Source organism: Chiloscyllium punctatum, chromosome 4 (assembly GCF_047496795.1).
Source record: "Chiloscyllium punctatum isolate Juve2018m chromosome 4, sChiPun1.3, whole genome shotgun sequence".
Lineage (NCBI taxonomy): Eukaryota > Metazoa > Chordata > Chondrichthyes > Orectolobiformes > Hemiscylliidae > Chiloscyllium > Chiloscyllium punctatum.
This window is the reverse complement of record NC_092742.1, coordinates 105,194,883-105,209,351: the sequence shown is the minus strand read 5'-3', so window position 1 is coordinate 105,209,351 and position 14,469 is coordinate 105,194,883. Positions and strand designations below refer to the sequence as shown.

The window sequence follows — 14,469 nt, the reverse complement described above, 5'->3', positions numbered from 1 at the left end:
GTTTTTGTTATTCAGAAAGTCTTTTGTTGTGTTTTTAGTTATACTTCACCCCTGTGCTTCCAATCTTTGGGCATGCAGAGGGGTGCCAGCAGACCAGAGGACTTCCTCGTGGTTCTGCTCCTGGGCCTGGCAAGGCTGGATATAAACAGATCCAGGCAGTGGGCTGTGGAAAGGGTGCATCTCTGCAGACTGTCTGCCCTTCTTCTGTAGTTACGTTCAAGCCCAGGTATCCTTGGAGAGGGAACAGGCAGTGTCCACCAATGCTGTTAATGCCTTTGGGCAGACTAACGCTCTTGGTGATACTCTCTCTAACTCTTACTTTTGGTGATACTCTCTCTCTTTTACCCTCACACTCAGTGTTACTCTCTCTGTTACTCTCACTCTCGTTGTTACTCTCTCTCTCTTGTTGTTATGCTCTCTTTTACCCTCACTCTCAGTGTTACTCTCTGTTACTTTCACTCTCATTGCTACTCTCTGTTACTATCACTCTCATTGTTACTCTTTCTCTTTCACTCTTACTCACGGTGTTGCTCTCTCTTTTACTCTCACTCTGTTGTTACTCTCTCTCTTTTACCATCACTCTCAGTGTTACTCTCTTTTATTCTCACTCTCGGTGTTACTCTCTTTTGCCCCAGTCCCAGTGTTACTCTCAGTCTTTTACACCCCCCCCCACTCCCAGTGTTAGTCTCTCTTTTACCCTCACTTTCAGTGTGACTCTCTTTTACCTTCACTCTCAGTGTTGCTCTCTCTCTATTACTCTCACTCTTGTTGTTACTCTCTCTTTTACTCTCACTATTTTCTCTTGTGCCCTGCTGTCTCTGACACAAGAGTCTCTCTTTGTCCCTATCTATATCTCGTCTACACCCTACCTCTTTGTGAAGTTATTGTATGTTGAAAATACCCAGCTCCACCTCACTATCACCTGTCTCCACTCCTCCTACATTCACTACATTGTGACACTGATATCCAAGATCATGTGCTGGAGAAATGGTGATGTCTCCACCCCCCCCCCCCACTCCCAAACCGGTGGTACACTGGGAACACTGCAGCCATTTGTCTCTGTCTGACTGTAGCTCAGGGACAATGAGCTTCAGAATGGGAAGCTGACTCTACACAGAGCTTTAGCCAGCTGAGGACTGTTGCAACGTGAGTCTGGGAAGGGCCAACACCCAGTTTAATAGCTCCTGTGAAAGATCATGATCAGAAAACTCCAAAAGAGGGCGGGACTTGTTCAAGAAAGAACACGCCAGAAAGATTATGAAATATTTTTTTTTATAATTAACTCAATTGAAGGAGCAGTTGACTTTTGTTGGTCAATTTTTCACTCTCAACAACGTTAATTCTTCTTGAGCTAAGACTCAGGTGCATTGTTACAGCAGATGCAGGCAGTTAGCTGTTATAGGATCATACAACATGTTCCCAAATCAAACAAGTCCAACTTGCCTATGTTTGGCCCACATCCCTCCAAACCTGTCCTATTCATCTACCTTGCTCCACCCCTTCTCCAAATGTCTTTTAAATGTTGTAACTGTACTTGTATTCACCACTTCATCTGGCATGTTCATTCCATGTCTGAACCACGGTGTGTGTGGAAAAGGTGTCCCCATGTCCTTTTCAAATCTTTCTCCTCTCACCTTAAAAATATGCCCCCTAACTTTGAACTCCCCCACCCTAGGAAAACGACCCTTGCTCTTCACCTTATCTATGCCCTTATAAGGCTAGCCTCAACTTCCTACAATCCTGCAAAAAAAGTCCCAGCCTATCTTCATAACTCAAACTCTCCATTCCCGGCAACATCCTGATAAGTCGCCAATTTAATAATTTCCTCCTTTAGCAGGGTGACCAGAACTGCACACAGTTCTCCAGAAGAGGCTTCTCCGATGTCCTGTACAACCTCAACATGGCATCCCAAGAGTGGCAGATGGAGGTTAATTTAGATAAATGCAGGATGTTGCATTTTGGGAATGCAAATCTTAGCAGGACTTATACACTTAATGGTAAAGTCTTAGGGAGTGTTGCTGAACAAAGAGACCTTGGAGTGCAGGTTCATAGCTCCTTGAAAGTGGAGTCACAGGTAGATAGAATAGTGAAGAAGGTGTTTGATATGCTGTCCTTTATTGGTCAGAGTATTGATTACAGAGTTGAGAGGTCATGCTGTGGCTGTACAGGACATTGATTAGGCCACTTTTGGAATATTGTGTGCAATTCTGGTCTCCATCCATGGAAGGATGTTGTTAAACTTGAAAGGGTTCAGAAAAGATTTACAAGGATGTTGCCAGGGTTGGAGGATTTGAAGCTATAGGGAGAGGTTGAACAGGCTGGGGCTGTTTTCCCTGGAGCTTTGGAGGCTGAGGGGTGACCTCATGAAGATTTATAAAATTATGAGGGGCATGGATAGGATAAATAGACAAAGTCTTTTTCCTGGGGTAGGGAGTCCAGAACTAGAGGGCATAGGTTTAGGGTGAGAGAGGAAATATATAAAAGAGACCTAAGAGGCAACTTTTTCATACAGAGGGTGGGGCATGTATGGAATGAGCTGCCAGAGGAAGTGATGGTGGCTGGTACAATTACAACATTTAAAAGGCATCTGGATGGGTATATGAATAGGAAGGGTTTAGAGGGATAAGGGCCAAGTGCTGGCAAGGTGGAACCAGATTGAGTTGGGATAGCTGGTCAGCATCGATGGGTTGGACCGAAGGGTCTGTTTCCATGCTGTACATCTCTATGATTCTATGCACCTGAACCCCGAGGTGTCTCTGTTCTACATCATTACCCAAGGCCCTAACATTAATTGTATAAGTCCTGTGCTATTGTTTGATTACCAAAATGCAGGGGATGTAAGTCAGAGATTAAAGAAGGAAATGTTGGAAAAACTCACAGGCAGCATCTAGGGAGAGAAACCAAATTAATATTTCATGGCATCCCTGACTCAGAGGTGGTCCATGTGCTGCAGGGAGACCCAAAACACTCTTAGGGAAGGAATTCCAGGATTTTGACTCAGTGACAGTGAAAGGATGCAACATATTTCCAAGACAGGATAGTGAGAAGAGAAGGGAACCTGCAGGGGGGTGGTGTTCCCATGCATCTGCTGTCCTTGACCTTCTAGATGGAAGTGGTTGTATATTTGGAAGGTGCTAATGATTTTGGTGAATTTCTGCAGTGTATCTTGTAGATAGTAAACACTGCCGTTACTGAGCATCGGTGGATGGAGGGTGTTGAATGGTGCCAATAAAGCTGGCTGCTTTGTCCTAGATGGGGTCAAGTTTGAGTGTTGTTGGAGCTACACTCATCCAGGCAAGTATACAGCAGTCCATCACACTCCTGATTATTACTCCTGTAATTGTATAGTTAATGGATAGGCTTTGGGGAGTCATAAGGTGATTTATTTGCTGCAGCATATCTAGCCTCTGACATGCTCTTAGAGTCATAGAGTCGTACAGCACGGAGACAGGCCCTTTGGCTCAAACTGGTCCATGGTGACCAAAATGTCCATCCACGCTAACCCCATTTCCCTGCACTTGGCCCATATCCTTTTAAACTTTCCAATCCATGTTTTAGCCCAAATGCCTTTTACATGTTGAAGGGTGTGGTGCTAGAGAAGCACAGCCAGTCAGGCAGCATCCGAGGAGCAGGAAAATCGACGTTTCTGGGCATAGGCCTGTCATCAGGAATGAGGCTTGTGGCCCAAGGGGGCTGACAGATAAATGGGAGGTGGGGTGGGGCTGGGGGAAGGTAGCTGATAGTGCAAGAGATAGATGGAGGTTGGGAGGGGGGAGAGGTGATAGGTCGGAGAGGAGGGTGGAGCGGATAGGTGGGAAGCAAGATGGACAGGTCAAGAGGGCGGTGCCGAGTTGGAAGATTAGATCTGGGATAAGGTGGGGGGTGAGGGGGTTGGAAATGAGGAACCTGGTGAAATCCACATTGATCCTGTGTAGCTGAAGGGTCCCAAGGCAGAAGATGAGGCGTCTTCCTCCAGGCGTCGGGTGGTTTGGTGGTGGAGGAGAATCAGGGCTTTCACGTCCTTGAGAGAGAGTTAACGTGTCCGGCCATGGGACAGTGGGGTTGCTTCATCATGTGTCCCAGAGATGTTCTCTGAAATGTTTCGCAAGTTGGTGTCCCGAGAGACATCGGGAGCAACCGACACAGTACGTGATGTGTGTGGAAGTAAAGAACATCTCTGATGGATGTGGAAGGATCCTTTGGGGCCTTGGACGGAGAGAAGGGGGAGGTGTGGGTGCAGCTTTAGCATTTCATGCAATGGCAGGGGAAGGTGCTGGGAAGGGAGAGTGGGGATGTGTGGACCGACAAGGGAGTTGTGGAGGGAATGGTCTCGATGGAACACAGTAGGGGTGGGGAGGGGAATATATCCCTTGTGGTGGGGTCTGTTTGTAGGTGGTGGAAATGACAGAGGATAATGTGATGGATTTGGAAGTTGTTGGTGTGGAAGGACAGGGGAATTCTGTCTTTCATATAGTTGGAGGTGTGTGGTTCATGGGCGGAGGTGTGGGAAGTGGATGAGATATGCTGGAGGGCATAGTTGACCACGTGGGAGGGAAAGTTTGAAGGAGGCCATCTGGGATATTCTGTGGTGGAATTGGTCCTCCTGGGAACAGATGCGGCGGAGGCAGAGGAATTGGGAATAAGGGATAGCGTTTTTAAAGGAGGCAGGATGGGAGGAGGTAGCTGTGGGACACATCATCTCTGGGACACACACAAGAAAGAACCCCACCGTCCTGTAGCCGAACACGTCAATTCCCCTTCCCACTCTGCTGAGGACATGCAGGTGCTGGGTCTCCTCCACTGCCAAACTCTAGCTACCTGACGCCTGAAGGAAGAAGGCCTCATCTTCCGCCTCGGGTCCCACCTACCACACTGCATCAATGTGGATTTCACCAGTTTCCTCATTTCCCCTTCCCTCATCTTATCTCAATTCCAGCCAACCAATTCAGCATTGCTCCCATGACCTGTGCTACCTGTCCTTCCTACCTATCCTTTCCACCCTCCTCTCTGAACTATCACCTTCACCTCCAACTTCAGCTACCTATTGCATTCCCAGTTACCTTCCCACCCCACCACCCCACCCCCTCCCATTTTTCTCCCAGCCCCAGCCCAAAAGCCTCATTCCTGATGAAGGGCTTATTGCCAAAACATTGATTCTCCTGCTCCTCGAACGCTGTGCTTTTCCAGCTCCACATTCTCGACTCTGATCGCCAGCATCTGCAGTCCTCACTTTCTCCCAGCCTTTTAAATGTTATTAATGTACCCACCTCAACCATTTCTGCTGGCATTGCGTACCACCCTCTGTGTAAAAAAGGTTGCCCCTCAGATTCCCCTCTAACCTTAAACTGATGCCCTCTAGCCCTCGATTCCCCAACCCTGGGGAAAAGCCTGAATGCACCATGCTATCCATTTCTCTTGTGATCGTATACACTTCTATAAGATCACCCCTAAGTCCCTTATGCTGTAAAATGTCCTAGCTTGTCCAAACTCTCCAAGAGAGGGGTTGGATGGGAGACAGCAGGGATGGGGAGGGGGGGGGGGAGGGAATGGTGGAGGACAGGGGGAATCCATTTGAATGTCATGTCATGCCTTATCTCGCTCTCTCACCCTGCTTCTCTCACCTTTCCTTCTTGCCATCCTCTCTCTCCCCACTCACCCTCCCCTCCTTCTCCCCCTCCCCATCTTCTTTTCCCCTTCCTCCACTCTCCCACCCTTCCTCCCTATCCATCCTCACTTTTCCCTCCCTCCATCCACTCTCCCTTCACCTCCCTCCCCATTCATCCCACCATCCCCCTCTCGCCCAACTTTCATCCTGTCTATCCTCCCTCCCTCCCCCCCATTTATCATCTCTTTCCCTTCTCTCTCCATCTCCCCGTCTTCCCTCCCTTCCTCTATCCCTCTCTTTTCCCCCATCCATCCCCTCTATTCTGTCTCCCTCCTTCCCCATGCATTCCCTCTCCCTCTGTTCCCACCCACCCTCCTCCCTCCGCTCCCTCCTGCGGACTGAATCCACTTCCGGTCGGTGGCGGCTGGTGACGGGCCGCTTCACCCAGACGCTGGGAGCTGCCTCCGCGGAACGCGTCACCGATACGAGCCGGCGCCGCGTCCGCGCACAAAGCCAGTGCAGGGAGCAGTCCCACGCAGTGGTGTGTGAGTGAGTGTGAGCACAGTGAGAGTCAGAAACCTGTCAGGGTCGTGCTCATGCCCCAGCAAGCAGTGCTTACCTAGCTCTGAGAGATGATGAAACTTTGCCTGTCTCTGGTTACTGTGCAGGCATTGGGACTAATCTCTATCTCCTATGTAAGTACACCACTAACTCCTTCGATGTGTGTTTAAACTCCTGTTGTGTATATTGTCTGTCATGGCCATTGCTTGGGAGGTGCCGGGGCTGGACTGGGGTGGACAAAGTTAAAAGTCACACAGCACCAGATTATAGTCCAACAGGTTTATTTGGAAGTGCTTCCAAATAAAGCTGTTGGACTGTAACCTGGTGCTGTGTGAGTTTTAATTATGACCATTGCTGTCCTGCAAGTGAGTTGGGAGTCTGCACTGAGATGAGATTTGTGTTGCTGTTGCTACAAACTGCAATAAGGGGATTTGGCGAATGATAACAACAGTCAGTATGGAGAGTGCCAGACTGAACTGAATGATTGCGGTGTGGTTCACAGGCTAACCGTGCCTTCAGGAGTGCTGCCAGTTATCCCGCACAAGCCCAGTTTGTCTCTCTGACCTTTCAGAATGGGCTCACTGTGGCCAAGACACCTGCTGCCCTGGGACTGCAGGGGCACGGGCTGGAAAGGGGAGAAAAACTCCGGCCTCAGCTCAATATCCACACAAACACAGGCTTTCCCGTTGTGTGTTCAGGCTTTTTGGTTTTGGAGTTCACCCCCAAGTCACTGTGTACCTCTGTATGAGGTCCAATGTGGAGCTGACACTGAGCTGAGGGACAGTGATACAGAGGGACTGCTGTTTGCAGACCAGAGATACAGTGTAGTGATATCTCCCTTTTTTTATTGATAAATGGTAACCTGCAGCAGAGGAGAGAGGAGCAGAGACTCACACTATGCTGGTGGCAGAATTCCCAGAAATATGATCAACAGAGAGAGAGAGAGAGTAAGATCTGAGAAAGGGAAGACAGAGGGAGAGAGGATGATTGAGAGATGCAATTGAGTGACAGCGAGCATGAATGAATGAGCAAGTGAGTAGGTTTGAGTGAGTGTGATTGAAAGGGCAGAGGCAGGAAGAGAGAGAGAGAACGGAGAGGGGACAGAGAGTTGAGTCATGACAGTGAATAGAGCACTATTAAAGACAAAAGCAGTAGCACAGAAAAGTAACTTGTGTGAATAAAGCAGAACTGGTGGAAATATTGGACCTAGATTTCCAAAAAGGCATTCATACAATGCCTTAGCAAAGATTATTGCAGTAAATAAACCTCGAGGTCTCGTGGGTGACATACTGGTATTGGTGGCTGGCTAGCAGGAAGCAGAGAGAAGTGAGTGTTTTTCAGGCCAACAAGATGTCAAGGGTGGTGTGGGACTGGGCTCGGTGCTGGAGCCAATTTATGTCAATGATCTGGAGGAACAGACTGAAGGTATGGGAGCTAAATTTGCTGATGACACAAAGATAGGTGGGAAAGTAGTAAAGAGGGCACAAAACAATGTGGATCGACTCAGGGAGTGGACAAATATCTGTCAAATGGAGCACAATGTGGAAATGTCCATTTTGGCAACGAGAGTAAAAAAAAACATTATATCTCAATGGTGAGAGGTTACAGATCTCCATGATACAGAGAAATACGTGTGTCCTAGTTAGTTATGCAGCTACAGCAAATAATCAGGAAAATTCATACTATGTTTCATTGTGAGGGGATTTGAATTTGAGTAGGGAGGTTGTGTAGAGCATTGGTGAGACCACATCTGGAGCGCTGTGTACAGTGCAGTAATGGCACCTACAGAAGGATGTTAATGCATTGGAAGCAGGTCAGAGAAGGTTTACTGGTGGAATGAGTGGATTGCCTTATGAGGTGAGGGGAGGCCTGTATCCGGACTCTGGAGTCAGAGATAATTGAAACATCTAAGATCCTGAGGAAACTTGACCAGAAAGCATGTTTCCTCTTGTCGCAGAATGTAGAATTAGGGGCCATAGTTTGAAAATAAGGGGTCACCCATTTAAAACAGAAATTAAGAAAGGTACGTTTCCTCTCTCAGAGGGTTAAGAGCCTTTGGATTTCCCTCCTCAAAAGGCATTCGATTTAGAATCGACATATTTTTAACGTGGATGGACTCTTGATTACCAAGCAGCTGAAAGAATATTGGGGACATTCAGGGATGAAGAGCTGAGGTTAAAATCAGATCAGCCGTGACGAGTGGAGCAGGTTTGAAGGACCGAGTGGTCTGCTCCTGTTCTTCGTTTGTACATTCATGTGAGACTGACAGGTTGCTGAAGAGCGTGGATAGAAGGCAGATGGGGTTCAATGAAGGGAAGTGTGTTGTAGAACATAGAACAATACAGCACAGAACAGGCCCTTCGGCCCACGATGTTGTGCCGAACTTCTATCCTAGATTAAGCACCCATCCATGTACCTATCCAAATGCCGCTTAAAGGTCGCCAATGAATCTGACTGTACCACTCCCACGGGCAGCGCATTCCATGCCCCCACCACTCTCTGGGTGAAGAACACACCCCTGACATCTCCCCTATACCTTCCACCCTTCACCTTAAATTTATGTCCCCTTGTAACACTCTGTTGTACCCGGGGAAAAAGTTTCTGACTGTCTACTCTATCTATTCCTCTGATCATCTTATAAACCTCTATCAAGTCACCCCTCATCCTTCGCCGTTCCAACGAGAAAAGGCCGAGAACTCTCAACCTATCCTCGTACGACCTACTCTCCATTCCAGGCAACATCCTGGTAAATCTTCCCTGCACCCTCTCCAAAGCTTCCACATCTTTCCTAAAGTGAGGCGACCAGAACTGCACACAGTACTCCAAATGTGGCCTAACCAAAGTCCTGTACAGCTGCAACATCACCTCACGACTCTTGAATTCAATCCCTCTGCTAATGAACGATAATACTCCATAGGCCTTCTTACAAACTCTATCCACCTGAGTGGCAACCTTCAAAGATCTATGTACATAGACCCCAAGATCCCTCTGTTCCTCCACCTGACCAAGAACCCTACCATTAACCCTGTATTCCGCATTCTTATTTGTTCTTCCAAAATGGACAACTTCACACTTGGCAGGGTTGAACTCCATCTGCCACTCCTCAGCCCAGCTCTGCATCCTATCTAAGTCCCTCTGCAGCCGACAACAGCCCTCCTCACTGTCCACAACTCCACCTATCTTTGTATCATCTGCAAATTTACTGACCCACCCTTCGACTCCCTCATCTAAGTCATTAATAAAAATTACAAACAGCAGAGGACCCAGAACTGATCCCTGCGGAACTCCACTTGTAACTGGACTCCATGCTGAATATTTACCATCTACTACCACTCTCTGACTTCGACCGGTTAGCCAGTTTTCTATCCAATTGGCCAAATTTCCCTCTATCCCATGCCTCCTGACTTTCCGCATAAGCCTACCATGGGGAACCTTATCAAATGCCTTACTAAAATCCATGTACACTACATCCACTGCTCTACCCTCATCCACATGCTTGGTCACCTCCTCGAAGAATTCAATAAGACTTGTAAGGCAAGACCTACCCTTCACAAATCCGTGCTGGCTGTCCCTAATCAAGCAGTGTCTTTCCAGATACTCGTAAATCCTATCCCTCAGTACCCTTTCCATTACTTTGCCTACCACAGAAGTAAGACTAACTGGCCTGTAATTCCCGGGGTTATCCCTATTCCCTTTTTTGAACAGGGGCACAACATTCGCTACTCTCCAGTCCCCTGGTACCACCCCCGTTGCCAGTGAAGACGAGAAGATCATTGCCAACGGTACTGCAATTTCCTCTCTTGCTTCCCACATAATCCTAGGATATATCCCGTCAGGCCCGGGGGACTTGTCTATCCTCAAGTTGTTCAAAATGTCCAACACATCTTCCTTCCTAACAGATATCTCTTCTAGCTTATCAGTCCGTTTCACACTCTCCTCTTCAACAATACAGTCCCTCTCGTTCGTAAATACTGAAGAGAAGTACTTGTTCAAGACCTCTCCTATCTCTTCCGACTCAATACACAGTCTCCCACCACTGTCCTTGATCGGACCTACCCTCGTTCTCGTCATTCTCAGGTTTCTCACATACGCATAGAATGCCTTGGGGTTATCCTTGATCCTATCCGCCAGGGATTTTTCATGCCCTCTCTTAGCTCTCCTAATCCCTTTCTTCAGGTCCCTTCTGGCTATCCTGTATCCCTCCACTGCTCTGTCTGAACCTTGTTTCCTCAACCTTATGTAAGCCTCCTTCTTCCTCTTTACTAGACATTCAACCTCCCTCGTCAACCAAGGCTCCCTCACACGACCATTTCTTTCCTGCCTGATCGGTACATACATATCAAGGACACGTCGTATCTGCTCCTTGAAAAAGTCCCACATTTCCACCACATCCTTCCCTGACAGCCTATGCTCCCAACGTATGCTCCTCAAATCCTGTCTTACAGCATCGTAATTTCCCTTCCCCCAATTGTAGAAACTTCCTTGTTGTGCGCACCTATCTCTCTCCATAACCAAGGTGAAAGTCACAGAATTGTGGTCGCCATCACCAAAATGTTCACCCACTAACAAGCCCACCACTTGTCCCGGTTCGTTACCGAGTACCAAATCCAATATGGCCTCCCCTCTGGTTGGACAATCTACATACTGCGTTAGAAAAGCTTCCTGGACACACTGCACAAACACCGCCCCATCCAATCTACTTGATCTAAAGAGCTTCCAATCAATATTTGGGAAGTTGAAGTCGCCCATGACTACGACCCTGTGGCTTCTGCACCTTTCCAAAATCTGTTTCCCAATCTGTTTCTCCACATCTCTGCTGCTATTGGGGGGCCTATAATAAACACCCAACAAGGTGACTGCACCTTTCCTATTTCTGACTTCAGCCCATACTACCTCCAGAGGCAGATCCCCCTCAAACTTCCTTTCTGCAGCCGTTATACCATTTCTAATTAGCAATGCCACCCCCCCTCCTTTTTTACCACCCTCCCTAATCTTACTGAAACATCTGTACCCAGGAACATCCAACAGCCATTCCTGTCCCTCATCTATCCATGTTTCCGTGATGGCTACAACATCGTAGTCCCAGGTACCGATCCATGCCTTAAGTTCACCCACCTTATTTCTGATACTCCTTGCATTGAAGTATACGCACTTGAGCCCATCTCTGTGTCTGTAAGTAGTCCCTGTCAGTGCTACCTTCTCCACAGCCTCCCTACAGTCTTGGACATCCTGACACACAGCTAGCTTACTTGCTGGACTACAAGTCCGGATCCCATCCCCCTGCCAAATTAGTTTAAACCCCCCCGAAGAGTGCTAGCAAACCTACCCCCCAGGATATTGGTGCCCTTCTGGTTCAGGTGCAACCCGTCCTACAACCGTTGTGATACACTTTGGATGGAAGCATATTGAAAGCCAATATAAAATAGGGGGTACAATTTTAAAGCGGGTGCAGAAGCAAGTGCCTCTAGGTGGCAGGACAGGTGAAGAGAGCAATTAATAAAGCAGACAGTTTTGTTAGCTTTATTCATAGGGGCAAAGAGTACAAGAGAAAGGAGGTGATGCTGAACTTGGACAAGATGCTAAATAGACCTCAGCTGGAGTGTTGTGAGCACTACATTTTAGGACAGATGTGGACAACTGTGACTATACAGAAGGAATTTACAAGAATGGTTCCAGGAATGAGGAAGTTCAGCGATGAGGATAGATTGAAGGAGTTGTGACTGATCTCCTCGTCCTGAGAGAGAGAGAGAGAGAGATCTGACAGAGTTTTTGCAAAATCATGAACAGACTGGATAGAGTAAACGGGGAGAAGCTGTTCCAGTTTGTAAAAGGAATAAGAATTAGAGGGAATAGATATCAAGTGTGGTGCAAAAGAATCAAGGATGAAGTGAGAAAACTGTTTTCACCCAGTGAGTAGCTGTGGAACAAATTGCACTGCCTGGAAATCTGGTGAAAGCAGATTCAGTGAAGTATTCAGGAGGGTACTGGACAGTTATTTGGATAGAAATAGTTTGCTGGATTATGGGGAAAAGACAGGAGATTGACACCAGGTAGTATGCTCATTTAACAAGCCAGTGCAGGCATGATGGGCTGAATGGCCCATAATGGGAAGGCGAGCACTGACACACCCTAACTGAAACCTGCTTGTTCACTCACTCACTTTCCCACTCACTCACTCGTGCTCACTCAAACCTACTCGCTCACACTCTTGCTCACCCACACATGCTCAATCCCACTCACTCAAACCTACTCCCTTGCTCACACACTGAGCACTGAGCTGGTGGTGAGCTGCCTTCTTGAACCACTGCAGCCCATGGACTGTATAGACCCACAATGCCCTTAGGGAGGAATCCCAGGATTTTGACCTGGAGACACAGACGGGATGGTGATATATTTCCAAGTCAGCATGGTTAGTGGCTTGAAGGAGACCTTACAGGAGGTGGTGTTCCCATGTACCTGCTGCCTTTGTTCTTCTAGATAGAAGGTGCTGATCGAAGAACCTTGGTGAATTTCTGAAGTGCAACTTGTACTGCACCTACCGAGTGTCAGTGGTGGAGAGACTGGATGTTGAAGATAGTGGATAGAGTAATGATTGAGTAGGACTGCTTTGTTCTGGACGTACAACACGAAACCAACTTATTCTTTTCATCTTACTGTTTGTGTGATCCTGCTGTGCAGATAATTGTCAAATTTCCTACAGCGACAAATCCACTTCAAGGTAATCCAATGGCTATCAAGTGCATGGACTTGGTGTTGGCAATGGAATGGTTCAGGGGTGGAGAATTTGACCTCCACCTCCTGAGGCTCCCTGGCTTGCTGTGTTCTTCCAGCCTCCTGCTTGTCTGTCTTGAATTCCAGTATCTGCAGTCTCTTTCCTCTCTCTGAATGTAGAGGAACACAGTAGGGTGGGGATGTATGGAAGAGCAGTTTCACCCAGTGAGTAGTAACAGTGTAGAGGAGGGTGCCCATGAGGGGGCCTGGAGGTTGTGACGTTTGGTGGGTTTTTCACAAGGACATTGGACGACAACTCGTGGGAAATAAGTTTCTAAAGCCTACAGGGTGAGAACTCAGAAAGGGGACTGAGCAGCTTGCTCTGGGGTAACTCAGTGGGCTGAATGGCCTCCTATGTTGTTACAACTCTTGGACCCTGTGTGAAAGGTGGCTCAGGAACGTAAGTCTGTTTTAAGCTGGTCGTGAAGGTGTGAAAGTACACTGCCGATAACTTGAGTAACCAGCTAACAAGCAAGCATCTGAGCAAATTAAGTCTTTTACTAGTTTACCAATTAGCACCCAGCAAGTATAACCACTTCCCTTTTCTCTTTTACATTGTTTCCAGCTGAGAATTCTGGGTGAATTAGATGCACTAAAACTTTTGATAAATTGTGATGTAAAATTGCCTTTCCATATCCTAGAAGACTTAACTCGCGTGTATTATTGTGTCATCTGCAAAGTCAGGAGGAGCCAAATGCTGAATGATTTTTAACCTTTAGTTAAAATGTGCATTCTGAGCAATAGCTTGTAGTTTTAAGCAATCTCCAGTTTCCACTCTGAGTAGTGTAAATGCTTGATTAGTTTTGGCATCACGTTGTCCCTTGTCCCTTTAACGTATAATTTTATACACTACCTTGCTCAGTGGACCATAGTTCCCTCGTGTTCAGGATTATGATGTTAGGGACTGGGGCTTCTCGTTGAGCTACATGGACAGAGAGAAATGCTTCAGCTCATTTCTGGCCTCAGAGCTGCTCTTACAGACTTGTTTGTTCTCGAGCTGAGTTTTGGGCGGGTCTCCTGAGATATTTGTAATAGTTGCCTTGGTTCCAAGTGTGCTCTGTTAACATTGCATTGCCCAGTGAAGGCATTGACTGCCCGGGAGTTTTCGACAACTGCATTGATGCAGTGCCTTTAGAAATTAGGACGAATGTTTCAAAGAGGTGACCGAGGTGAGGATAGGGCAATCAATGTGGTTTGCATAGATTTCAGCAAAGCCTTTGGCAAGGGGCCACATGGGAAAACTGATAAAGAAAGCAAAAGCTCATGGGATCCAGGGTTAATTAGCAAGTTGGATCCAAATTGGCTTGATATGGCGGTGTGACTGGAAGCCAATGTCCAGTGGTATACCACTGGATCTGGTGCTGGGTCCCTTATTATTCGTGATAAGTATAAACAACATGGGTGAGAAAGTGGGTGAGGGATGATTAACAAGTTTGTGGATGACACGACGATTGGCCAGGTGGTTGACAGTGAGGAGGAAGTTATTAAAAGGAAGGATTAAAAATGGGTTGGTCAGATTGGGTAGATAGAAT

The 14,469-nt window shown here is 47.3% G+C and overlaps 1 protein-coding gene across 4 annotated transcripts in view; it reads left to right on the top strand.

Moving 5' to 3' along the window:
* The first annotated feature begins 6,116 nt into the window (after positions 1-6,116).
* paplna (papilin a, proteoglycan-like sulfated glycoprotein) overlaps positions 6,117-14,469 on the top strand; it is a 130,726-nt gene continuing 122,373 nt past the window's right edge. For all 4 annotated transcript variants that reach the window (XM_072569472.1, XM_072569474.1, XM_072569473.1 and 1 more), the window contains exon 1: positions 6,117-6,300. In XM_072569472.1, the coding sequence (XP_072425573.1) occupies positions 6,238-6,300 (63 nt within the window). In that variant the 5' untranslated portion in view covers positions 6,117-6,237. The remainder of the gene's footprint in view (positions 6,301-14,469) is intronic.